Source organism: Dromaius novaehollandiae, chromosome 18 (genome assembly GCF_036370855.1).
Source record: "Dromaius novaehollandiae isolate bDroNov1 chromosome 18, bDroNov1.hap1, whole genome shotgun sequence".
Lineage (NCBI taxonomy): Eukaryota > Metazoa > Chordata > Aves > Casuariiformes > Dromaiidae > Dromaius > Dromaius novaehollandiae.
Window position 1 is genome coordinate 6,725,902 of NC_088115.1, and position 27,559 is coordinate 6,753,460.

General features: G+C 42.8%; 1 protein-coding gene across 1 annotated transcript; it reads left to right on the forward strand.

Moving 5' to 3' along the window:
- Nucleotides 1-9,893: 9,893 nt before the first annotated feature.
- On the forward strand, nt 9,894-26,613 carry LOC112991027 (myosin-1B-like). Its single transcript, XM_026113197.2, has 38 exons — nt 9,894-10,097; nt 10,193-10,336; nt 10,430-10,586; nt 11,277-11,304; nt 11,403-11,523; nt 11,603-11,695; nt 11,809-11,872; nt 11,955-12,053; nt 12,159-12,262; nt 12,344-12,482; nt 14,017-14,135; nt 14,236-14,385; nt 14,998-15,168; nt 15,457-15,763; nt 16,156-16,229; nt 17,267-17,354; nt 17,450-17,567; nt 18,301-18,424; nt 18,510-18,646; nt 18,749-19,004; nt 19,850-20,092; nt 20,199-20,375; nt 20,467-20,612; nt 20,699-20,789; nt 20,878-21,267; nt 21,380-21,506; nt 21,725-21,843; nt 22,176-22,372; nt 22,779-22,962; nt 23,049-23,214; nt 23,386-23,510; nt 23,791-24,099; nt 24,197-24,400; nt 25,064-25,189; nt 25,283-25,453; nt 25,540-25,644; nt 25,876-25,971; nt 26,461-26,613. The coding sequence occupies exons 1-38, from the start codon at nt 9,894-9,896 to the stop codon at nt 26,611-26,613; spliced, it is 5,826 nt and encodes a 1,941-aa protein (XP_025968982.2).
- The last annotated feature ends 946 nt before the right edge of the window (nt 26,614-27,559 follow it).

A 27,559-nucleotide genomic window follows, 5' to 3' on the forward strand; every position in this document is an offset into this window, starting at 1 on the left:
CACACAGCTGGAGGAAATCTCTGTGGTAGACAGAGAGGCCCTCCTCTGCACACAGCACTTCCAGCTCTAAGGGGCAGCCAGGGAGCCAGGAGATCCAACAAAGGTTTGGCAGTGGGGAAACATGCTTCAAGTGCTCCTGGCAGGAATACAGCAGTACACAGTATGGTCATGTTTCCACCCACTACAGAGGGGCCCATCCAGACTGCGGTATTCACTGTTCCTCTTCCTCATTCCTTTCCCATTAGACCTACCCAGAGATATAAAATGCCCATCAAAATTTTTCATCTTTCTTCATATCCTCATTATTTGTTTTTATTACATACTAACTGTTTTTGTGAATTTACTTGCCAGCCTGTTATTCTGTGGATGTTTGAACATATGACATCAATCCTGTGGGCATTTATACACTGATATCTCGAGACAGCCTCAAGTCTGACAAGCCTCTAATAGTGGAAAAATAGTCACACAGTGTAGTCACAGGAAATAACTGGCTTTAAAAAAAAGAAACTCACAGAGTACTATCTTCCCGAACGCCAGAGAGAGGCTGACCAACCACCTCGCTCCAGACAATCTTCCGTCTGTCATTCTCACCGCTGCAGGAGTGACATCCCTCCTACTTCACACAGCATCAAAGAGCAAACTTCTCTGCACCATATTCTAACACTGCACTTGATTCTGTACAGCTGTTCCTACATCTGTGACAGCAGTTCTCCAGCATGACAGAAAAACAGACTTGGGAGGCTGTTCTGCAGGCAGGGACAGCAGAAGCACACAGTTGCATGCTCTTTCACCTCTCCACTCTCAAGAATACCATGGTAGAGACCTCTGGCTTCTCTGCGTAATTCTGTGCAATGATAAGAAGGGACCTGCCATTTCTATTTTACAGTATTGACCAGCTTTCAGCCTTCAAACTATTAAGATTTAGTTGGCTCATCTTAGGCAAATTAAAATCATAACCTGACATCCAAGTCACCCATTAGTCTAAATTCCAAGGAATTCAGATATTCCCTGTTACTAAACATGCAGTGTTCCCTTGGGAACCTAGAACTGTATTTAGATTTTCAGCTTTGGCTTGGAACTTCTTGAATCCTGTCCTGAAGCTTTGCTCTTGCCTATTTTCACAAATACTTAGCACACACAAAAATAACTGGACATGCAGTGTGGCAGTATTTTAACTTACAGCATTATCCACTCCTGTATATTGTCTGTTCACTTACTACTTTCTAGACTTAAATCACTTGCCACTGTATTTTACCTGAAATGAATAAAAAATTGTAGGGTCAAGGAAGTGAAGGTCGCTGGCAACCTTGGCTGAAGTGGCCATGAGATGGTGGAGTTCAGGATTCTGAGACGAGAGAGCAAAACAAATAGAAGGACCACTACTCTGGACTTCAGGAGAGTGGATTTTGGCCCGTTCAGGGATCTGCTTGGAAGAATCCCATGTCATACAGCCCCGGAGGTAAGACGGGCCCCAGAGAGCTGGTTGATCATCTCCTTCAAGGTCAAGAAGTGTCCATCCCAACGTGCAGGAAGTCAGTGAACAGTGGCAGCAGGTCTGACTAAAATGAAACAGAAAAAAAAAGAAGCATACAAGAGGTGGAGGACTGGTGACCCAGGAGGACTATAGAAACACAGTCAAAGTGTGCAGGGATGGGGTTAGGAAAATCAAAACTCACATTGAGCTGAATCTGGCAAACGGACATGACGTGCAACAAGAAGGGCTTCCACAGGTATATCAGCAGCAAAAGGAAGACTAGCAAAAGCATGGGCCTACTGCTGAATGGGGCAGGGGACCTGGTGATAGCAAACACAGGAAAGGGTGAAGTACAGAATGACTTTTTTGGCTTCATTTTTGCTCTGAAGATTTGTCTTCAGGAATCCCAGGCTCCTGAAACTAGTGAAGAGTCTGGAGCAATCAAGTCTTACTCTCAGTAGAAGAGGATCAGGTTAGGGAACATTCGAACAAACTGGATATACGTAAGTCCTTGGGACTTGATGGGATGCATCCATGAGTGCTGAGGGAGCTGGCCAATGTCATTGCAAAGCCACTCTCAAATATCTTTGAAAGGTCATCATGTTCAGGGAAGTTCCTGAGGACTGGAAGAAATCAAATGTCACTCTTGTCTTCAAGAAGGGCAAGAAGAAGCACATGGGGAACTACAGGCCAGTCAGCCTCACCTTGATCCGCAGGAAAGTGATGGAGCAAATCCTCCCAGAAATGATTTCCAAATACGAAAAATTTATCTGAGGATGGAAAAAGAGAGATGAATACGAAGGGGTGATAGTCCTACTCCTAATTAGGAGAGGTCAGCAGGAGAAATAATGCCTTATCACCCTGATAGACTTCTACCATGAAATAACTAGCTCAGTGGATGGGGAGAGAGAAGTGGATATTATTTATTTCAACATTAGCAAGGCTTTCCACACTGTCTCTCATAACATCCTCATAGACAAAATGATGAAGTATAGACTAGACAAGTGGACAGTCCAACTCTATGGATTGAAAACCAGCTGAACTGCAAGGCTTAAAGGGTTGTGATGATTAACATGAAGTCCAGCTGGAGGCCAGTCACAAGTGGCATGCCCAGGGATTGATATCAGAGCCAATACTGCTTAACATCTTCATTAATCACCTGAATATGGGACAGAGTGTACTCAGAGAGAGTTTGCAGATGATACAAAGTTGTGAAGAGTGGTTGATACACCAGATGGCCGTGCTGCCCTTCAAATGGACCTTGTCAGGATGGAGAAAAGGGCTGACATGAATTTCAGCAAAAGGAAATGCAAAATCCCGCATGTGTGGAGGAATAACCCTATGCACCAGTACAGGCTGGGGACAGACAAGCTAGAAAGTAGCTTTGCAGAAAAAGGCCTGACGGTCCTGGTGGACACCAATTTGAACATGAGCCAACACTGAGACCTTGCAGCAAAGAAGGCCAAGAGCATCCTGGGCTGCATTAGGAAGAACATATCACCAGCAGATTGAATAAGGTGATCCTTCCCCACTTCTGAGCACCGGTGAGACCACATCTGGAGCACTGTGTGCGGTTCTGGGCTCCTCAGTACAAGGAAAACACGGGCATACTGGAGCAAGTCCAGTGGAGGGCCACAAAGTTGATTAAGAGATTGGAACATTTGACCTTTGAGGGGAGACTGCGACTGCTGGGATTGTTTAGCCTGGAAAAGAGGAGGCTTTGTGGGATCTTACCAATGTGTATAAATAAATAATGGGAGGGAATAAGGAAGATGGAGCCAAACTCTTCTTAGTAATATCCAGTGACTGGAGAAGAGGCAATGGGCACAAACTGAAAGACAAGAAATCGCATTTAAACATATGATTTTTTTTTTTTAACTGTGAGGGTGGTCAAACAATGGAATAGGTAGCCCACAGAGGCAAAACCTGAAACACAGTACAAAGTCCAGACTCCTACTTATTCCCTGCTTAACTATAACCTGTAGCTGCAACTCCAAGAAAATATAACTTCCAGACTTCTTGCTGATTTCAATTATGACTCATCTATACAATCATTTTTTCTGAAAGATGAAAATCACTTTAATCAGATTTTTATAAAATCTGACAATGACTAAGAGAAATGATGAAATGAAAGTGAATGGAGAAACAGTCTTCTATTCTTTTCTAAGTACTTTCTACTTTTTTCTTTTTTTCCATTGTGTAACTTTTAAATACTTAACTAGTCCTTCAAAAGTTACAGGACACCTAGCGAAGGGAAGAAGAGAAGGAAGGACTTTTGCTGAAGGGGATTTTTCTATGAAATAACTAGATATGGGGATGAGGGAGAAGAAGCGGACATTACTAAGGATTGTGACACTATATCCTACAGCAATCTCATCTGGAAGTATGGACTATCCAGAAGGGAATAATCCAGAATGGATTATTAGGTGGGTTCAAAATTGGCTGCACCCCTGGGTTCAAGGAGTAGTGACGAACAGCTCAATAACCAGTTAGCCGTCGATAATAAGCACAGTGGTTCAACACTGGGCTCATATTTTTCAACATTTTCATCAACACTTTGAATGATGACATAGAGTGCACCCTTGGCAAATTTGCAGATGACACTTGGGATGTGACTGACAGAACAAATGAGCTTTAGTCTGGGGAAATCTTGAAAAACCTGAGGGCTGGGCTTTCAGAAACCCCATGGAGTTCAGTAGGAAGAAGTACAAAGTGTTCTACCTTGGGCAAAATAACTCCATACAGGTTGTCTTTCTTAGCATCAGCCCTGCTGGAAAGAATGTGGGGGTTGCAGTGGATGCTAGCTTGAATACGAGCCAGCAGTGCACTTTTATTGCGATGGAAACAAACCATACACGAGGTTACATGAGGAAGAGTGTGGCCATCAAACTGAAGGAGGTTATTTTTCCCCTTCCACTTAAGAAGGATATGGAGAAACTGGAGAGGGTGCAGTGGAGGGCTACCAAGATGGTCAGCACACACAACCTACAAGGAGAGGCTGAGGGGGCTGGGCTTTAGTCTGAATAAAGAAGAGGCTAAGGAGTGATATAGCAACCTACAACTACTTGAAGGAAAGTTAAAAGGATGACAAAGACAAACTCTTCTTGTTAGTGTCAGATGATAAAACAATGGCAATGGCCACAAATAGTGGTTTGGAAAGTTCAGACTGGACCTTGTTTCTCACTAGGAGGATAGAGCACCATTGCAATAGGTTACCCAGAGAGGTGGGAATGTTTGCAAGACTTCACTAGATAAAGCCGTGGCTTGACGAAGTGCTGGCAGCCTCAGGTGGGAAACTGGACTACAGACCTCCAGAGGTCCTATCCCACCAACAATTCTATGGTTCTATAAAGCCATTATTTCTTTTTATACTGCAGACAGCTGAATTGGTGGAGCAAATCAAAAACCTGCAAAGGGTCAAGCAGAAACTGGCAAAGGAGAAGAGTGAGTTGAAGGTTAAGATCAACAACTTGCCAGTAGCATAAAGTCCATCTCTACAACCAATCACAGAAGTAGAACTATCATCCTTTTGTATTCATAACTCTTTTTCTATTCTCAGATGACACTTTCTATGCCACCTTGTCCAACACCTCAAAAGAGCAGGAAGCGCTGGCTGACACTATACTGTTCGTTTAACAAATTCAGGAAAAAGCCTTCAGTTTAACGGGAGCACGAGGATGCCACAAAGATGCAAAATGATTCAGAAAATTCACAAAACATGAAACTTTCAATTTCTTAAAACAGTAACTTGTTTCTTTCTTCTCTTCTAGACACTGAAGGTCACACAGATTACTCCAAGCAATAAAACCCCAAACTTGGGGATTTACTATTTAGCTCTGTTATCTCACTTCAGCCCTTTCTAGATGGTCTGCTTTGACTTAGATCCTATGGTTATTTCCATTATGATACTGTCTTATATTGCCATTACATTTGGTAGTTCTCTATTACATCCTTATGTTGTTGGCTGTGGGAAAAGCATTAATGCAACACCAAGACTAGAAAGATGTTTGAGCTTGAGAAATTCCCCAAATGACCTTCAATAGTTATGCTTTTCCATTCCATCAACTGTTTTAGACCAGATTGTGCTGAGTGTAGGGTAATGACCTTGGTTAGGTAAGCCCTTATCTGACCTTGGTCTCACTTGCCTAAGGGTCCCCTCAGGAACAGGAAATTTGATATTGAAGAGCCGAGTCATATTTCACAGGTGGGGCTGAAGCTGCCTCCTGTGATTTTTTTTCCTTTGCTGTGTTTTGGCCAAGTGTAAATGCCCAGGCAGAATCAGTCTTACTCAACAGATGGTAGGGGACCTTTTAGCTAAATGCGAAGGAAGAACAGGTCACATATTGCTCTTTCTACCTTAAGTAAGGTGAGGAACAGGACAGAGGTTAAGAGGAGTACCTTATCTCTCCTGGCACTGCAAAGTGAGGAAAAGTGCTTCTGCCCTGAGAAGTCCTCTTTCCAGTGGGGGGTTGGATAGAAAGACTGGTTGTGGTGTTCCCATTCTCACTTTTCCAGGCTGGATGGAGAGGCAAGGTGCTCCATGACAGCTCTGGAGCGATACGGCTGCTGGATGGGCCTGGAAGCTGGCAGTGCACTCACTGGGTGGAGAACATGTGCAAGGTGCTATCTCCTGAACCAAGCAGATGAAGGCCACACATTGTGAAGGCTGTCTTTTATTACCAGGTTTCCAGCAAGGGAAGTTAAAGACACAGGGAACAGAAAAATGACAAGTCATCTGTCAATCTGTCTTGAATCCATTGCCTTCTCGGAAGATTCCCATTAGTCCTAGGAGGTGAAACAAAATACGAGATGTCAAACTGACAGAGAGGATGATATACCGTAAGTATGATCTTTGAACCAATGTACTGGAATCTGAGACATCCTCCTCAGTTAAGATGTGCAGAGGGCTCAAGAAGGAAGCTGAAATATAAAGAATCATTTTCAGCTAATACCAGATTTGTAAATATGTATAAATGCATATTGCCAGGGTCACAGAAAGCCATAATCACACTTAAAAGAATGAGAGGTTTCTTACAGCTGTATGAATTTCAGCTGCTAAGCTTTTCAGTTTCTGCACAACTTGGAAGCCACTATAACAAAAGTGAGAGACAAGTTTATCAAAGAACTACACCTCTTGCTTGGAGTTAATATCATGTGCCATATAAAGAATAATCAAGAATAATCAATTTTTTGTTAAACAATTAAATAATTCATTAGAATAAGGAGGAAAAATCTAGCCTGCTTTTCTCTCCCTCTATCCTGTTCTTTGCATACTAGAGGAAGAATAAGCTTTCCATTTTCTTCAGTGACATTTCTACAATAATTTAATATTATTTTTAGAACAGAGACTTTAAAATCTGTATACAAATATACCCCATCGCTATTCATCTGCCACTTAAACTGTTCAGAAAGACATTGGGAGCCTCAGAAAAGAATATTTGAACTATGTTGTTTCCAGAAGATTGGTCATTCTCTGTGACCCCTCCTATAGTGCTACAGCTCTGAGAGATAAGAGGTAAAGCATGAATACAGTACAGAATCACAGCAGCTTATCCTTCCTCTGTGGAAGAATTTCAAATGGCACATGGTACCTAACTCTTCAAAACGGAAAGGACAGCTCTGCAGGACCCAGAAGGTGTTCCTAGTAACCTTATGAATCTTAAATTTTTTTTATATGGAAGCACTAGTGTCCTACTTCCATCTTTCTCCTCTACCTTCCTCTCACACAGTATGATATAAATGTTATGCTGTCTGTTGCATATCTATAACATCAGAGGGAATAGCCACACCACCTCTCCTAAATTGTCCCATAAATTCCTAAAACCAATATAAGTTATATGCAGGTCTGTAATGCATCTATTCCCAGGCTTCCCTAATGTTCACTTTCATTGAGTACTATCATGCTTAGCTATGCATAAAACTAGAATTACTTGTACAGGGATAAACAAGTTGCCTGTCTTCAGACACAATGCGTTGGTATCAATGTATCTGAACAAGGAAGCAGTCTGCATCCTCAGTGCTGTAAACAGCACCTGAAACCTTCATGAATTTTGCTCAAACTAATGATTCCTTTTTGTTTCAGAAATGACAAAGCATTTTACAATTAAGAAAAAAACCCTTATTTTTTCTTGATCTAAATCTATATGCTTAATGTACTCAGTTTTGTTAATACTTTCTGTTGAATGAGGCAATAAACCATGCAGCAGAATAAATCTACCTAGACTACCTAGGAGTTGGATTGATTTGCTCTGGGAATGTAAAAGGTCTGTATCCGCATTTTACAGATGTCAAGACCCTGATCCTCCTAGGAGTCTTCCGCATTTCAGTGGTTTTTGTGTTTGTTCTTGGAAAGGCTGGAGGAGGTGTGTTTGTGGTCTAAGCCCCATTCTTGCACTTGGTAACTATAGTCACTGTCCAAGGTCTCTAAAACAGCAGGGTACTGGTGAGTTAAAATTGCCAAATAAACCTAAATGATGAGGAAGGCAAAATGTCAGCAATTACTGCTAATTTGACATGACCAAAACTTCTTCTAGATACATGTCTGAAGAAACCACCACAACCAGTATGGAAGACAGCAGGCAAATGCCTTTAAAATCCAATTTCTAATTGTAGCCAACCTCCAATACTTCAGAAGAAGGTAAAAAAGGTAATTAAATATATGGATCAAGGTGGGAACGCAGTCCTCTCTGGTCTTCTGAAATTAGCCAGCAAAATCCCTGAAGGTCAACATGAAGGAATTAGAAATTGGTGCAATAACATAGGTAGACTATGGTAGTCTAAGTTTTTAGGATAAAATTATTCCAGATCATTCCTATTCCTCATTTGCAGAATATTTCAGAATAAAATTACCCCAAAGATCTTTGTAATATTAATTCTTTTCACTACTGCTGAGTACTGAGACACACAGTCTTATATGTCAAGCAGCAAGTCAGGAGTAGAGAAGCCCACCGTCCTGCTCTATTTGCTGGACAGCACTTCCTCCTTTCAGATTCCTTGTCAAAATATTTATAGGAGATTTATTCCCTAGCTAGTAAGACATCAAATATTTCTAAATATATCCACGACTAACACGAATGGGAATCATGCACTCAGTCAAGTTTGCCAAACAATGCTTTGCCAAAAATGTTTTGACCTAAGAAAGAGGAGGAGGGAGTTGTATGTGCAGACCAGAACCTATAAAAGTGCTGGTAGGACAAGTCTGCTCTGTCTCCACAGAAAGCTTCAAGGTAAGAATATGGAGGGCTGAGGGGTGGCAGAGTCCCATTGAATTCCTGCTGCCTGCAGAACTACTTTCCTCAAGGGACTGTCTGTATCAATAGAGATATTCTTTCTGCTTTCAAGCCACTTGCATATTTTCACCCTGTGGTTTATCTCTTAAATTCTGTGCAGCAATAAGGAGGAAGTTGTCATTTATGTTTTACAGTATTGATCAGCTTTCAGCTTGCAAGCCACTCATCTGGTATCACAAGAGGTAAGACCCTGATTTACTCCTTCCTCAGGAATAGACTGTCCACGATGGGGGCTTTACTCACCTGTATGGGCACTTCCTATATCCATTTACATCAATGCATATTAATGCAATGCATTCCTACCTGAACTATGTTGTCCAAAACAGCAAATTTCTTTCGATAACTTGGCTTGGCCCATTTGATACCTTCTAGGAGACAGTAAATTGCTTGTCCCACAAAAGTAAAAACAGGAAGCTCTCTGTAAATGGTCATGCAGAAAAGAGAAGATGAATTAACTGTACATGTAAAGTTAAGACTTTGTCAAAACCCTCTAGGTTCTTTTTATTGAGAAGTTGTCTTATTTTGCTACAGTTTAATCTTAAAGGATCACCTTGAACTGGAGAAGACAGAACAACTGGAGAAGCTAAAACTTCTTTTTCTAATTCAGAGCACAGAGCGTAGAGCTAGAGCACAGGCAATTCACAACTCTGCTTCTGCTTACTTCACACCTATTGTCTTATGTTGCTCCATCTCTTTAGTCAATGCAAAGCATAGGATCTAAAGTATTCCAGAGAAAGAAGACGTAAAAGATCTTTTGTAATTTTAGTAAGCTGACTTCTTTTGGTATCTCTGCTACTTAATACAGGATGTTAATATGCCAATCAAGCCAACATTTCTCTGCAGCCTACTAAAAGACTACTAGACCTGAAGAGCAAATCATGTAAACTGAAAATAAGGGAAAGGAAGTAATAATAATAAAAATCAACCCCCTCTACTACCTTTAGGATCTAAATGTATTAAGGAATATCTGTGAAGAGCCGGTCAGACAGAGAGGGAGACCATAACAGTAGACAGAGAAGAACTCTAATGAGTCAGATGTGTGGTACAAAAGCATTTCTTCCATCACTCAGCACTGTAGCATTTCTCTCCCGTTCAGCCCCCTGCCGTGCTGCATTCAATAAATTGCAGCCATGTCTTCAGACTCTGAGATGGCCGTCTTTGGGGAGGCAGCTCCTTACCTCCGAAAATCCGAAAAGGAGAGAATTGAGGCCCAGAACAAGCCTTTTGATGCCAAGACATCGGTCTTTGTGGTACATGCTAAGGAATCCTATGTAAAAAGCACAATCCAGAGCAAAGAAGGAGGAAAGGTCACGGTCAAGACTGAAGCAGGAGAGGTGGGTGAAAAACAAGACTTAAGGACAGCATTTGATTGACAGCATTTGATGGACACTCTTAGCCAACACACTTCGATCTCCCTTTTCTTTGGCAGACTCTGACTGTGAAGGAAGATCAAGTCTTCGCCATGAACCCACCCAAGTATGACAAAATCGAGGACATGGCCATGATGACCCACCTCCACGAACCCGCTGTGCTGTACAACCTCAAAGAGCGTTATGCAGCCTGGATGATCTATGTAAGTACCAGCAGCAGTCTTCCTCCAAGTAGCTAGGAAGAACTACCATGGTAAGCCAAGTGGAAGCCAACTTGCTGTCTCCCTTCCTCACAGACCTACTCGGGTCTCTTCTGCGTCACTGTCAACCCCTACAAGTGGCTGCCGGTGTACAACCCGGAGGTGGTGTTGGCCTACCGAGGCAAGAAGCGCCAGGAGGCCCCTCCCCACATCTTCTCCATCTCTGACAATGCCTATCAGTTCATGTTAACTGGTGAGTGGTCCCATCTCCTTCACACTGATCAGAACGAAAATCCACATACTGTTCTTATTGGGGAATGTGGCAAAGCAGTTAAGGACACCACAGAGCTGTAGCACAGAAAACTGGAGCAAATGAAATAGCAATTCATTTCAAGCCAAACTGAACCTAAAGCATGCACAGACTTAGCTCTCAGGGAGACAGAATATTTCAGTAGACCTCCTCTATTTTTATTTTTGCAAGTTGGAAAGAATAGCTAATAAAAAATACTGACTATTCTTATTCACTTTTGCACCTCTTTGCTTTAGCTGAGCTGAGAAAGACACTGTTAAAATATGAAATCCAATGCATTTCTTGGAAACCTGATTCTACCTTTCTTTAAAACTTAGACATTAAAAACACTTTCCCAAAACACTTGGCTCCCCATAGTGGGAACAAGATTTCACCTATGTCTTTCATAAGCTTTTTGCATAGTGTGACAGAACCTATCATAAACTGAGGATTAATTTTATTTAATAGTAATGGCAGTTATTCCATAATAAGACTCTAAAAAGACCTGTGTGAATTAAATGACAAGTCTTGATGGGCTTCAATTGGAAGTGTTCTAATATATTGTGACACCTGGACATCTCTCTCAGCTGTTTAGTAACAGTTCAGTGTTATTCAGAACTACTAACAGTCTCCTCGCTTCTGCCTCTTTCACAGATCGCGAGAATCAGTCAATCCTGATCACGTACGTACATTGCCTGCTCGGGGTCCTGCTGGGTTGCTCTGTGCCAGGGGACCTGCTGCCTGACCATACGTTCTCTGCTTCTCTCTCTGGCTTCACAGCGGAGAATCCGGTGCAGGGAAGACTGTGAACACGAAGCGTGTCATCCAGTACTTTGCAACAATTGCAGCTAGCGGGGATAAGAAGAAGGAGGAGCAGCCACAGCAGGCAGGCAAAATGCAGGTGAGTTCCTAGCGGTAGCATCCTCCAGCTGTCAGCTTCATTTATGAGCTACATCATGACAATAAGATATGTGTCTTAGGGGACACTTGAGGATCAAATCATCAGTGCCAACCCACTGCTGGAAGCCTTTGGAAATGCCAAGACCGTGAGGAATGACAACTCCTCGCGCTTTGTAAGTTGTTGCCTTGAACAAAATAACTTATTTCTTACCAGCGCAATGAATGGAATGTTCTTGTAATCAGAATTAGTAAAACATATCTAGATTGACTTTCTTTCTTCTTTCAGGGTAAATTCATCAGAATCCATTTTGGTGCTACAGGGAAACTGGCTTCTGCTGATATTGAAACATGTAAGAGACCCTCCTGGCCTGATAACAATCCTTCCTACCTTCCTCAGTTGTTATGTTAACTCTGTTCTACCTTTCTTGCCAGATCTGCTGGAGAAGTCCAGAGTCACTTTTCAGCTCAAGGCAGAAAGAAGCTACCACATATTTTATCAGATCATGTCCAACAAGAAGCCAGAGCTAATTGGTAGGAAGGATCACTAACTTATCTGGAGGAAGTTCACTGAGCAACATTTAATTCTGTTACATGCCAGTCACTTTTGATCTGTATGTGTTTTGTACTTGTTTTCAGAGATGCTACTGATTACCACCAATCCATATGACTATCATTATGTGAGTCAAGGTGAGATCAGTGTTCCCAGCATTGATGACCAGGAAGAGCTGATGGCCACAGATGTAAGTAATGTATACAAATTTTATTAGGCAGATTCCAACCTTTAATAGCCACGGTACTTACTTTAGTGACTCTTTTGTTAGAGTGCCATTGACATCCTGGGATTCACTGCAGATGAAAAAACAGCCATTTACAAGCTGACAGGAGCTGTCATGCACTATGGAAACCTGAAATTTAAGCAGAAGCAGCGTGAGGAGCAGGCAGAACCAGATGGCACAGAAGGTATTAGCATAATATACACTGGATCACTCCCTAATATAAGCAATAATTCTGAGCCAGATCCATTGATCATTCTAGACTTTTCCCAAAATGCTAGTATTGCAGAATATAAGCATGTCCTAACTAGATAACTTTTCTGAAAGAAGACAACTCAGCAGAAGAGCATAGAGGTTGTTAGTGAATCTGTTCCTATGAAATTAGAGAATAATTTTCTACTGCATCAAAATTATTCAACCCAGTGGGTTATTTCACACCAATGTCAATGGACTGATAGAAAGACAGCATGCTGGAGTGAAAAAACTGTTTCTATTTCTGTCAACAGTGAGAAAGAAGGCTGAAAGCCACACTGTATGTGTGGCCCATTCTTAATGCTTACGCAGAGTAGGTGTAAATTTTTGTCTTAATGATGAATGACAGAATATTTTGAACTATGAGAAGTATAAAGCAGTGGAGAGTAAGGTCCAGTGGACACTAAACCAAACTTCTATAGGTTGACATAGCAGTCAGTAGAAGAAAGGCAACCCTTGCTGGCATCCTGTAAAGCAGCTTCTGAGATTGGAAAATAACTCAGAGCTACTCTGCTCACTGATTTTAAGTTTATGTGCCCGGACAGCTGCGATCATTTATCATCAGTTGTAGTCACCTCCTAAGGGTATTATTTTCAGATGAACAAAGCTAGAATCCTGAAACTGTTCTACCATAAGGCTCTCATTATGGACATAACTCATAGTGCCATGAGTTTTCTCATGTTTCCATGAATTAGAAAAATGGATAAAATACAATGTCTATCAAATTTGCTTTGCATGGGACTTTTCAAAGGTGTATTCCTTTAAAAGTTCATGGAAATGTTTTCATGAAGACAAAGTTATTTGCATATATTATAAAAAGCTGTGTACTACTGAGTTTTTTCCTTTCTTTAGAAACATTAAGATATAAATGAAAATGAATTCAAGGAATACAATAGCAATGAATCTGATAATGAAGAATAGTAGTAGTAGAATACACTACAAGTTATATGAATAATTTTATTTATTTATTTATTAAGTGATGTCAGGCATGCCATTTTGCTGATCACATCCTGCAGGCATTTGGGGCATCGTATGTAATAATGATTCCATTTAAATCAGTTGTGTTGTAGAGATTCAAGTCAACATAAAACTTGGTCACTGGACCCTTCTGAGGATTACTCTGAATCTGTGAACAACTTTCTCAGTGTGGCAAAGTCATCTTTTATTTTGCTAGCTTTGTTTGCTCATAAAACTGAGAAAGGACTGTGACAGTTCATCTTTTCCATTTCCTGTCTACTTCATTTACCGTGCAATTCATCTATTTCTTTACCTGTTTTTGAAGACATCGAGTAACACAAGCAACCTGTTCCAGAATTCCACGTAGAATGTGGCTTATGCTGATCTACAAATATATTACTCTTTTATCTTAACTAGACTTTTTATCTTGCCCAAATTTGCCTTTCCTACTTGTTTTAAAAGAACAATAATGCCTGTCAGTGCCTTAAAAATTAATTTATTTTGGCATTTAGTTGCTGACAAGGCTGCCTACCTGATGGGTCTGAACTCAGCCGACCTGCTCAAGGCCCTGTGCTACCCCCGAGTCAAAGTTGGGAATGAGTATGTGACCAAAGGTCAAACTGTGCAGCAGGTAACAATCAATATGTGACAACCTGTGGCTTGAACTAAATCACCTGGACTTCCTCTTTTTTCTCTGAATGATAACTGCAAGCCTTTTGTCTTTGATTTAGGTATACAATTCAGTGGGTGCCCTGGCAAAAGCTGTCTTTGAGAAGATGTTCTTGTGGATGGTCATTCGCATCAACCAACAGCTGGACACCAAACAGCCCAGACAGTACTTCATTGGTGTCCTGGACATTGCTGGCTTCGAGATCTTTGATGTAAGAGCAATGTTTTATTAACACAACTTTACAAGTAACTCAATGGAGTGGTGAAGGATTTAAGAAGTAATGATACCTTTTTTGCAGAAATTAGTTTAATCCTTTCAGGTTACACCTAAAGCATCATGATGCCCACAGGCTTTTCATTGAGAATAGACTTGTGTTGCACATATCCTAACGGAAATGCATAGAAAGTGTTTTTGACTGTTTACCATCAGCAGCCTGAGATGGCATTTAGAACCTAATGAATATTTCCATAGCCACAATTTGCACTCAGAAGGCTTGGGACACACTTGAAATCAGAGTTTGGAAATGTTGGACATACTGATGACTGAGGTCTCTCTCATAACTGAATAGGCCCACTCTAGTAGATATCAAAACTGATAACCCCAAAATATTAAAGGGCCTCAGGTTCTAGGGCTCAGAAACATGTTGATAAAGTTTACCTTGCCAGTAGAGATGAACAGATCGGAATTCTAAACTCCTGTCCAAGCAGCGAAGGACTCACAGATCCTCCCATAATTTGCTAAACCAAAAAAAAAGGCAGTATTGTTCTTTACGCCTAGTTTTCTGAAATTAAATTAACAGTAATCTCTGTTTCTAACTGTGCAGTTCAACAGCTTTGAGCAGCTGTGCATCAATTTCACCAATGAGAAACTGCAACAGTTTTTCAACCACCACATGTTCGTGCTGGAGCAGGAGGAGTACAAGAAGGAAGGAATTGAATGGGAGTTCATAGACTTTGGGATGGACCTGGCTGCCTGCATTGAGCTCATTGAGAAGGTATCACTCTAATTCAAAATGTCTAATATTTTCAGGAATTCATTACTTTTATATATGTATAACATAGATCGAAAGTGTACATATGATATTGTAAAAGTATTGTTTTAGATTCTTTTACAGTTTGCTTTGCTGATCATAAATTGGTTCTAGAAGAATCCTATTTTGAAAGACTGAGAGCTTTTATATTGTCCCGCTCAGAAAGCTTGTTCTTTATTTGTGATTCTTTCTGCCTTTTCACCTCTCCTTCCTCCCTTCTTCTTCTCTTCTATATGCTGCTATTTCTTCCAGCCCATGGGCATCTTCTCCATCCTGGAAGAGGAGTGCATGTTCCCCAAGGCAACTGACACCTCTTTCAAGAACAAGCTCTATGACCAGCATCTGGGCAAGTCTAATAATTTCCAGAAGCCCAAGCCTGGCAAAGGCAAGGCTGAGGCCCACTTTTCACTGGTGCACTATGCTGGCACAGTGGACTACAACATCTCTGGCTGGCTTGACAAGAACAAGGACCCCCTGAATGAAACTGTTGTGGGGCTGTACCAGAAATCATCTCTGAAGACACTGGCCTTACTTTTTGCCTCTGTTGGAGGAGAGGCAGGTCAGTTCTCTAAAATTCGTATTTTCGTCTTTTTTTAATAACTCTTCCAGAGCCATGAATATCAGCTGGAGTAGGTGGTTTCTCAACATGTTCTTAAGAAACTGCATACTGTGAAGAGTCTCAAATAGCTTGAATTTATTAAAAAAGGAAAAGATCAAATGTATCTCAGACTTCTAGTGAGCCATAAGCCCTGCAATTCCAGTTCAGTGCATACCTTTGGACCTCTGTCTCCAGTTTCTCTCTTCCTGTAGAACGAATGTTGACTCTGTGTCCCACTGCATCTTAGCTTCTTTGCTTAGCATGACTAATACATAGAAGCAAGCCTCTTACAGCCACAGAGAAAAAGTTTGTGACTCAAAGTTTTAATGCCATCTGTTTTTGGTATTCTTCAGAGAGTGGTGGTGGTGGCAAGAAGGGGGGCAAGAAGAAAGGTTCTTCTTTCCAAACTGTCTCAGCTCTTTTCAGGGTAAGTTCATTATCCCTCTGTATTCTGTATCAAAACATCTTTTCAGTTATCCATAAAAGGGATGACTCCAAGTCAGCTGAGGCCAATGAGAAAATACCTGTTGACTTAATCTTTCTTTGAATGTTGAAAATAGCCCTTGAGTCAGACTCTAGTTTCATTTACTCACAAATACATTGGTAGAACCAAAATCTTCCCCAATTTCCCCCTCCCCTAGGACAGTGGTGGATCTGGCTGCCTGCCTGAGGGAATATCTAGTCTGGATCTGCACACAAATTTGATATGGAAAGCCAGGTTGATACGGAAACGCCAAGGCCAGCTATCTTCCCACCGATGGACAGGGCTTAAGGCAGATGGAGAGGCATCTGTTTGCATTCCTGTAACATCTAGCTACTGCCTGGCATTCTGGACAGGTTTTTAAATTGCATGGAAGGGATACCTCTCTAAACAGCCTTGCCACTGCTCCAAACCAGGGCTAAACTGAGAGAGGTTAGGTCCTACCCAGTAAAAGTAACTGCTAAAATCAGTGCTAATTCCTGGCTTTGCTACTTAAAAGCACTTCCAGCAAAGTGCGCTCTAAGGCCTACCACTTGTGCCTTTTCTCTGAGAGCTGTGACCTCCTCTCTCACCCAGCAGTGGCTCTTTCTCATCTTCCTCTGCTCAACCTTTGTCAGATATATCTTCACAAGTTGCGCCTAATTTTATTCAATTCCTCTCTCCTGGGCTTCCCTGTAAACTTGACCCTTGCTCCCCCCACCTTTTGTCCTGTCTATGGTTTTGTTTGCATTCCCAACAAAATTAAATATCTTGTGCAGAGTGAGAGTCTGGTGATTGCAGAGAATCATCTTCCACTAAGAATTCTGTCTTTTGGTGCCCCAGACCTCTGGTGACCATTTTCCATGAGTGTAGTCTGAGTGGATAGGCCCCTCTGTCTCATGAGAACACATTACACAGTTTTATAACTTTCTTTCATGCTCCTCTGGTAGTGTAACTACAGAGGTAACATTTGATAAGAAAAACCTTTGCCTATGATCCCACAGGAAAACTTAAACAAGCTGATGACCAATCTACGGAGCACTCACCCCCATTTTGTGCGCTGCATCATCCCCAATGAAACAAAAACACCCGGTAAGAAGAGCAAGTAGAGAGAGATCTTACTGTGATGCAGTCGTTATTCTTTGTGCTTTATAATAAAGTATCAAATAATTGTCTCATTCTTTTAGGTGCCATGGAGCATGAGCTAGTGCTTCACCAGCTGCGCTGTAATGGTGTGCTAGAAGGGATCAGAATTTGCAGGAAGGGATTCCCCAGCAGAATCCTCTATGCAGACTTTAAACAGAGGTCAGAGCCCTTTCTGCTCTCCATCCTGTCTTTACTATGTAATTTACAAATCTTACCTATTTTAACATGTGTGGTTGTTTTATAATTCTGTAATTTTGCAATTAAAACTGAAAGAAGGACCAAATTGCTGGAATGTATAACCAAAGACAGCATGTATGGCTGACAAAGGAGAAATTGTTGAGAAATGAAGGGATAAGTCAGGTCCCCTCACTAATTTTTGCTCACCACCCAACTGAACCTTGCCAATATCTCTGACTAGGGAAGCACACTGGAGCTACACAAGCCAAGATTTAAAAAAAAAGGGGGGGGGCAACCTGAGATATGGCTAAAAAAATTCTCATACACAAATTACATTCTCAGTGTATTCTGTATCTGCTGCTAGTGGCAGTGGAAGATCATTTCTTGCTACATGTATAGCAGCAATTTTCCTGTCTAGCAATTCTCTGTTCAAGAATGAAAGCATAACTTAAGACAAAAAGATATCAGAATGAAATGCCTGCAGATTAGTATCATCTTTTCATCTACAATTTTTCAGCTAAACACAGTGAAAGCTTCCTTAATTTTGTCATTAGAATTCATTTCACTGTGAATGTCATCTCTAAACAAGGGATGGAAGTCTAAGTTCCTCAGCTTCATTCTGCTGCAAAGTGCTGCTAATTTCACTAGCTAGTATAAGCTTACGACTTTAGACTTAGCCAGTCTGTATTAATTCATACTACCTTTCATGCCACAGGTACAAGGTGCTTAATGCAAGTGCTATCCCAGAGGGACAGTTCATTGACAGCAAGAAGGCTTCTGAGAAGCTCCTTGGCTCCATTGACGTGGACCACACCCAGTACAAATTTGGTCACACCAAGGTACAAACACTCCTTGACTCACATGCTGTGTGTCTGTGCTTTGCACCACCTGACAGTGATGTGCTGCAATATTCCCTTTCTCAAGGTGTTCTTCAAAGCTGGGCTGCTGGGACTCCTGGAGGAGATGAGAGATGAGAAGCTGGCACAGCTCATCACTCGCACACAGGCCAGATGCAGGGGCTTCCTGATGAGAGTGGAGTACCAGAGAATGGTGGACAGGAGGTAGACATTTCTCAATTTCCATTAAAGACACTGTACTTCAGGGAAAATGTCTACACTAATCAACACCCAAAATATTCAATGTACATTTTAATTATGCCTCAGGGAATCCATCTTCTGCATTCAGTACAATGTTCGATCCTTCATGAATGTCAAGCATTGGTCTTGGATGAAGCTGTTCTTCAAGATCAAGCCCTTGCTGAAGAGTGCAGAATCAGAGAAGGAAATGGCCAACATGAAGGAAGAGTTTGAGAAAACCAAGGAAGAGCTTACAAAGTCTGAGGCAAAGAGGAAGGAGCTGGAGGAGAAAATGGTGTCCCTCCTGCAGGAGAAGAATGACCTGCAGCTCCAAGTGCAGTCTGTGAGTATTATTACTATATTTTTTTCCAGGTGAAAATAAATAAGATCTAACTCCTCTTTCTTAGAAGAGAACTCTCAGACTGCACCCTAATCTGCCTTACAAAATTTCTAAGCTGAATCTTATATGACTAAAGGTAAAATTCTGGCCACCTCCTTTGGGCAGTCAGTGTCACCATTGCAAAGTGGAGTTCCAGCTTGAAAATGACTTTTAAGTGTTAGTCTTCGTGCCTATATGTACATGTCTCTATGTGAGCTTATGGTATACAGTCACATCATGGCCATTGGACATTTAGTGTATACAGTAAATGGAATATGGAGAGTTATTCAATTGACTGTCCACTCTCTCTTAGTTCATGTGCCTAAATATAGGTCGCTAGAGCCATTTCTTATGACACGTTATCTCACCTGTCCTCCTGCAGCTTCTATTCCAAGAAGACACAGACACCCCATACATCCTGAGGCACAACTGCTAACTCTCTGTGTGTCTCTCCAATGCCCATTGACCTTACAAAGGTTTACGTAGCATTTAGGCAATACTCTTGTGCTTCTAGGTGTCAACTTCATGGCTTTAAAATACAATCAGATTTAAATGGACATTACCAATTACACTCAGATTATGCACCAATTACACTCAGATTATGTAGACACAATTTTTGATAATGAGATAAATCTAAAAAATTGCAAGGAATAAAAACTGATTTAGAAGACACTCTGCAATAATAACTTTCCCCAAAATAATAAAAAAAATAAAAATTCCATTTTTATTTTTTCAATATTCATTAACATTTACTATTCAGTGTCTGCCAAACCTAGAATTTAGCCAACAAAACTGTGTTTACCCAACAGGAAGCTGATGCTTTAGCTGATGCTGAGGAAAGATGTGACCAGCTGATCAAAACCAAAATCCAGCTCGAAGCCAAAATCAAAGAAGTGACAGAAAGGGCTGAGGATGAGGAGGAAATCAATGCTGAGCTGACAGCCAAGAAGAGGAAACTGGAGGACGAATGCTCAGAGCTGAAGAAAGATATTGATGACCTGGAATTAACGCTGGCTAAGGTGGAGAAGGAAAAGCATGCCACCGAGAACAAGGTACAACAGAGAACTTGTCACTCACACTCCACAAATCAATGCTGTGCTGGTACAGCACCTTTGTAGCTACTTCCTTTAACTACCACCTGCTCCCTTCTTCTCACAGGTCAAAAACCTCACTGAGGAGATGGCAGCCCTGGATGAGACCATTGCCAAGCTGACAAAGGAGAAGAAAGCCCTCCAAGAGGCCCACCAGCAGACCCTGGATGACCTGCAGGCAGAAGAGGACAAAGTCAATACGCTGACCAAAGCTAAAACCAAGCTGGAGCAGCAAGTGGACGATGTAAGCACACACACACACACAGTCAGCAAGAACAGGACAGTTATTCAGGTAGACCTGGCTGGCAGAGCACTCATGATCTTGTTCTGTTTAGCTTGAAGGGTCCCTGGAGCAAGAGAAGAAACTGCGCATGGACCTTGAGAGAGCCAAGAGGAAACTCGAGGGAGACTTGAAGCTGGCCCATGATACCATAATGGACTTGGAAAATGATAAGCAGCAGCTGGATGAGAAACTGAAGAAGTAAGTGTGGTTGCAGGGTATCTTTGTGTTGTGCAGGTTCACCCTTGTTTTTGTTTGGGCACTAACACAGTTTGCTTTGTGCAAAGGAAAGACTTTGAAATCAGCCAAATCCAGAGCAAAACTGAGGACGAGCAAGCCCTGGGCATGCAATTGCAGAAGAAGATCAAGGAGCTGCAGGCAAGTCTTTGTTCCTTCCCTTCTCTCACACCAACAGAGGTCAGGTAGGAGCAGGGCATGGGTGTGAATGGTGCCTAATGTTCCCCAGGCCCGTATTGAGGAACTGGAGGAGGAAATCGAGGCCGAGCGGACCTCTCGGGCCAAAGCAGAGAAGCATCGGGCTGACCTCTCCAGGGAGCTAGAGGAGATCAGTGAGCGCCTGGAAGAAGCCGGGGGGGCTACAGCAGCTCAGATCGAGATGAACAAGAAGCGTGAGGCAGAATTTCAGAAGATGCGGCGGGACCTCGAAGAGGCCACTCTGCAGCATGAAGCCACAGCTGCTGCCCTGCGGAAGAAGCATGCGGACAGCACAGCCGAGCTTGGGGAGCAAATAGACAACCTTCAGCGCGTCAAGCAGAAGCTGGAGAAGGAGAAGAGTGAGCTGAAGATGGAGACTGACGACTTGGCCAGTAACATGGAGTCCGTCTCCAAAGCTAAGGTACAGAATACATGTGGTGGGCACACTGTCCAAAAGGGTACTTACTCTGTGGTGCATGCCATTATACATAGTGTGTACTAAATGTTCTGGCCTTTTGTATGCTCACACATAGGCAAATTTAGAGAAGACGTGCCGTACTCTGGAAGACCAGTTGAGTGAGATTAAGACAAAAGAGGAGGAACATCAGCGCGTGATCAATGATGTCAATGCTCAAAGAGCTCGTCTGCAAACAGAATCAGGTAAGACATCTACATCTCTCATGTGCAAACGGAACAATTGCAGACGGTCAATGCAGAAATAAGTCTTCTAGGGAAATGGTCATTCCAGCAGACTTCATCTCTGCTGCAATGAGATGAGATCATAAGCTTCTGCAAGCTCCACTAAATATCTGGGTATACGGTCAAAAGTGGATATATTACTGCCATCAGCAAAGAAAGTCTTTCTGCAAATTTTTCAGGTGAATATTCGCGCCAGGTGGAGGAGAAAGATGCTCTGATTTCTCAGCTGTCAAGAGGCAAGCAGGCATTCACCCAACAGATTGAGGAACTCAAGAGGCATTTAGAGGAAGAAATAAAGGTGAGGATGCTTTCCAAAATCTGTCCTTGGGGCACTATTCCTCCTGCCTAAGTGATGCCTCAGCCACTGAAATATGGCATTCCAGAACCACCACAAGGAGAGGGAGGAAAAGGCCCACTTAGGTAATGCAATGCAAGCCTCCTCGTGGTGGCTTTGCTCCCTCTTCCCTCCAGTCTATCCATTAATTCTTTTGCAAGTTCCCAGCTCTTCCTTTCTCATCCAGTGGGCTGTCGTCATTCCCAGAGGAGAATAATCCAGTGCCTCATAACATTTCAGTCAGGGGATTTCCCAGGATACAGCTGCTCCTTGTCTCAATCCCATTGTCCCCCCAGGCCAAGAACGCCCTGGCCCACGCCTTGCAATCTGCACGCCATGACTGTGACTTGCTCCGGGAGCAATACGAAGAGGAGCAGGAAGCCAAGGGTGAGCTGCAGCGCTCCCTGTCCAAGGCCAACAGTGAAGTGGCCCAGTGGAGAACCAAATACGAGACGGACGCCATTCAGCGCACGGAGGAACTGGAGGAGGCCAAGTATGTGGGGAAGATGGGGAAGGCTAACAGAGCCTAATGGGGAAGGCAGAAGAGACTACTGAGATATGGTCAGGAAGAAGCCAATGCTGTGCTTTGGGGTGGGGTGGCAGGAAGAGGGAAAACATATCTCACAGACGATGTGGGCTGGCAAAAGCAACAAAGCCCATGAGACAGAGGATGGCAGAGAGGCCATGTAGGGTGTGCGCAGAGGGCAGAGGCATTGCTAGAGCCTCCTGGGAATCAGACCTGGGAATATGATGACTGGCTGGGAGAGGTCCTGCGCTGTGTGTGAATGGGGATCTCACACTGCCAAGTGGCCAAGCGTGCTGCTGTGAAAAACACACCAGCTGCACACCACAGGCTCCCCTACGCTTCCTCACCGGGAGCTGTGCTTGCCACCTCCCAGGAAGAAGCTGGCACAGCGTCTGCAGGAAGCGGAGGAACACGTCGAAGCTGTGAACTCCAAATGTGCTTCCCTGGAAAAGACAAAGCAGCGGCTGCAGAATGAAGTGGAGGACCTGATGATTGACGTGGAAAGATCAAATGCTGCTTGCGCAGCTCTGGACAAGAAGCAGAAGAATTTCGACAAGGTAACCTGGCCTCCAGCCTCATGGTCTGGGGACAGAGCATCCCCTCGTGACTGCCACGCCCATACTCAGGCCCTCTTGCTCTTCAGATCCTGGCAGAGTGGAAGCAGAAGTATGAGGAAACGCAGGCTGAGCTGGAAGCCTCCCAGAAGGAGTCTCGCTCTCTCAGCACAGAGCTGTTTAAGATGAAGAATGCCTATGAGGAGTCCTTGGACCACCTGGAAACGCTGAAGCGGGAGAACAAGAACTTGCAGCGTAAGTCCCGGGCGCTCTGCTCCTCACAGGGCTTTCTTGCAAACTTCTCGATCCACCACACCAAATGGCTCTGTGCCCGCAGTACTGCGAGGGTGTGTGTCACCTTCCTGTGGCAGGGCCTTTCCCCTCCTGCTCAGTGCCTGACCCTGCCACTTGTCTCTGTCCCTACAGAGGAGATTGCTGACCTCACGGAGCAGATTGCGGAGGGAGGAAAGGCCATTCATGAGCTGGAGAAAGTGAAGAAGCAGATTGAGCAGGAGAAATCTGAACTCCAAGCATCCCTGGAGGAAGCTGAGGTGCATCCATCCATTCTTGCTTATTTATATACTGCCCAGAAACCTTAGAAATCATTTATGAAACTATGTGGCTGGAAGGATATATTCCAGACACAAAGCATGGGATTTCAAGCATCATTACAGTCTTTGGATAGACAGGAATCCTTTTCTTTTTCTGTGCAGAGTTTCAGACCTGAAGCTATGCATTATTCTTCAAGAGATTAGTAAATTTAAATGACTTCAGCATTTATGTCTTTAACTGATTAATTTTGTCTGTTCTTTTTTTCTTTTTTTTTTCCAGGCCTCTCTTGAACATGAAGAAGGGAAGATCCTGCGCCTCCAGCTGGAGCTCAACCAGGTCAAGTCTGAGATTGACCGGAAGATAGCAGAGAAAGATGAGGAAATCGACCAGCTGAAGAGAAACCATCTCCGAGTTGTGGAGTCCATGCAGAGCACCCTGGATGCTGAGATCAGGAGCAGGAATGAAGCCCTGAGGCTGAAGAAGAAGATGGAGGGAGACCTGAATGAAATGGAGATCCAGCTGAGCCATGCCAACCGCGTGGCTGCAGAGGCCCAAAAGAGCCTGAGGAACACACAGGCAGTGCTGAAGGTCCGTTAAGCAGAGAGAACTGAGTGAATGGCTTAGCTCGTTTCTTCAGGGCCAAGAATACTATGCCACCTTGTAATTGCTGCTGCCTCTTTTACAGGATACCCAGATACACCTGGACGATGCTCTGAGGACACAGGAGGACCTGAAGGAGCAGGTGGCCATGGTGGAGCGCAGAGCAAACCTGTTGCAGGCTGAAGTTGAGGAGCTACGCGCAGCCCTGGAGCAGACGGAGCGGTCGAGGAAAGTGGCCGAGCAGGAGCTGCTGGATGCAAGTGAGCGTGTGCAACTACTGCATACCCAGGTCAGTGTCTAGATATATACAATATTTGTATTTCTGTTCTACACATAGGAAACAACTAAGGTCTGGTTGTACTGTAGCAGCATTTCGTAAAAAATGCCTTGCAAAATTCACAGCATAGGTTAGAAATACTAAAAGCAAGGTTTTAGCTGGAGCTATAACATGAATTTAATCAGATTACAGTAGAGATATCAAAACAGTTATAAATTCAGAAAAGAATTTCAAGTCTGTACCCTATGGATTATGTGAGAATACCACCTTTCCTACACTTGAGTCTATAAATTGTTGATAATTACATTTAACCTTAACAAAACATGAATACACTAATACTATCATTAACATCCTTTAACAAGGTCATTGTAAGTATTCCACAGCAACATTTAAATTCTTTTACTGCCATTAGATTGAAAATGGTAAGTCTTTATAAGTCTAAATTCCTTCTCTGTTTTCTCACAAACTACGGGGTGAAAGGTTATGTAGAACGTTCTTGAAATACTGAAGTGTGTCACAGCTGAGATAGTAAAGACCTACAATGGCAACTCCTGTAGAAGAGAATACCATGTGACCTGATGGAATTCTTTACATTAAAAAATAGTATATATATGCAATGTTTTTGGTTTGATATTATGAGATAAGAAACACAAACATATGATGCTCTTTCCACAGAACACCAGTTTGATCAACACCAAGAAGAAGCTGGAAACAGACATTTCCCAAATCCAGAGTGAAATGGAGGAGACAATCCAGGAAGCCCGCAATGCTGAAGAGAAGGCCAAGAAGGCCATCACAGATGTGAGCCGGGGGTTCCTTTCATGGATGGTGGTGGATGGATTCTGCCCCAACATGTCTCTTGCCCCAAACTGGCACTGTTCCTTTGCTCTCCAGGCGGCCATGATGGCAGAAGAGCTGAAGAAGGAGCAGGACACCAGCGCCCACCTGGAGAGGATGAAGAAGAACTTGGACCAGACGGTGAAGGACCTGCAGCTCCGCCTGGATGAGGCTGAGCAGCTGGCACTGAAAGGAGGCAAGAAGCAAATCCAGAAGCTGGAGGCCAGGGTGCGTAGGGCTGGTATTTGTGCATCAGGGAGCACATCCCATGAGGCACCACCAGGGAAACTCCAAGGATGGGCTTCTCCTTGCAGGTGCGGGAGCTGGAAGGGGAGGTTGATGCTGAGCAGAAGCGCAGCGCTGAAGCCGTGAAGGGTGTGCGCAAATATGAGAGGAGGGTGAAGGAGCTGACCTACCAGGTAAGGCAGGAGGCCTCTTTGTGCTGACTTCGCCCAGGAAGTCAAAATGTTTGCACTTTGCCTTCCAGTGGGATTTTTTCCTATCCTCCTTAATCTGTTGAGAATCCACTTAACAGAGTTATCACTTCTGTCTTACTGGACAGCAATGTTCTGTAAGGAATGTTACTCTCTCTGTTTCACATAGAGAGAGTTTAGAGAGAAAAACAAAAAAGTGTTTCTATTACTTTTTAGTCTGAGGAAGACCGGAAGAATATTCTCAGACTCCAGGATCTAGTAGATAAGCTGCAGATGAAGGTGAAATCCTACAAGAGGCAAGCTGAGGAGGCTGTAAGTACTGCTCCATGCACAGTCAGCCTTCCTTCTGGCGGAGGTGGAATTCTTCATTGGCCTTTTTTCCTGTCCAGCTTTTTGAACCCTTGAGTTTTTTTGGTGGTTTTTCTGCTACAAGACAATGAAAAATACAGGAGTAAGAACTGTTGCTTTTGGGAGGGGCTTCCCTTGTTCTTCTCAAATCCTCACTCTCATTCTCTTTCCTTCTCTCTACCCTAACCTGGGTGTCAGAGGCAGCTGACAGTCTGTCTTTCCTGGTCTCTGTCATTGACAAGTATGTAAAGTTGTCATGGCATTTTTGATACTCCAGTGCTCTCTTCCCCTTGACACACTTAACACCCTGAGCAGGTTCTTATCTCGTTATGTATGGAACCTGCTCTGCTTGCCCAGCTGTGGAATTTGAATTTTTTTCTGGCCAAATCTTGATAAATCTTAAGCATCACCCATCCGCCATTGTGCTTTTTGTAACTCCTTCTCTCCCTGCAGGAGGAGCTGTCCAACGTCAACCTCTCCAAATTCCGCAAGATCCAGCACGAGCTGGAGGAAGCCGAGGAGCGGGCGGACATTGCAGAGTCACAGGTCAACAAGCTCCGAGCCAAGAGCCGGGAGTTTCATAAAAAGATAGAAGAGGAGGAATGAAGATCACATGAGGCTAAAAAGTGACTTGAGAGATGCACAAAATGTGAACCTCTCTTTTCCTTTCTTCTGTAATTATTATTTATGTCTAGTTAATAAAGATAGTAGAGACCTTCACGTGCAGAATGAACAAGTGATTATCATTTCACTTATTAATTCTAACATCTCATTACTGCTGGAGTACATGTACACAATACATGTTCACAGTCAAAATTATATTAAACAGCAATATATTTTTACCTTTACATTTAAAAAAAATCACATCAGGAACAATAATGATTAAATGGATTTTCTATTCAACTTGCAGGGAACAATACACTTTTATTTGATAAACTAAGACTATATTCTTTCCAGTTATTTTGACTAGGTCTTACTGAAAAAGGGGGGGGGGGTAGATTCCTGCAGCTAATCAATTTTTATCAAAAAATAATGTGTTAATTGAAAAATGTTGCTCACTCAAGGGTGTGAGAAGCTCATATTCCTGCTTTGATTCAGGACACTGAAGTTCAACTCTCCAACTATAAAGGAGCAGTCCAACCAACCAGATGAGATAGTGGCAGAAAGACATATCCTTGGTCTCTTCCTCTGAAACTATTTCATACATAGCACAAAATGATTGCCAGTTCACAGAGGGGGAGAGTGAGTAGAAGCCATAGTTCTAAGACTAGTTTATTCATGTGGAAGAAAAAAATACCTGGGCTACAGACTCCTGAGTGCACTGCAGAACTAAGAATTTATGGACAACAGAAGCAGCTCTAATTGAAGTACTAACCAGAAACAGATATAGGTGATGGAGTCATTTTGCTCATTAGAGATACAACTTAATATAAAGAAGTAATGTCATGGATAAAAGAATAAGCTCAGGTGAAAATCACTTTCAAGAAGAGTGTCTACTGAGGTATCAGTAAGTTATCAGCAAACTCTGCTACACTTATCAGTGATTGGAGTT

Excerpts from the sequence above, each read along its gene's own strand:
- LOC112991027 (XM_026113197.2), top strand. The coding sequence starts at position 9,894 with ATGTCTTCAGACTCTGAGATGGCCGTCTTTGGGGAGGCAGCTCCTTAC. Across the intron at positions 10,587-11,276 it reads CTATCAGTTCATGTTAACTG|ATCGCGAGAATCAGTCAATC; the intron begins GTGAGTGGTCCC and ends CCTCTTTCACAG. Across the intron at positions 23,511-23,790 it reads CATCCCTGGAGGAAGCTGAG|GCCTCTCTTGAACATGAAGA; the intron begins GTGCATCCATCC and ends TTTTTTTTCCAG.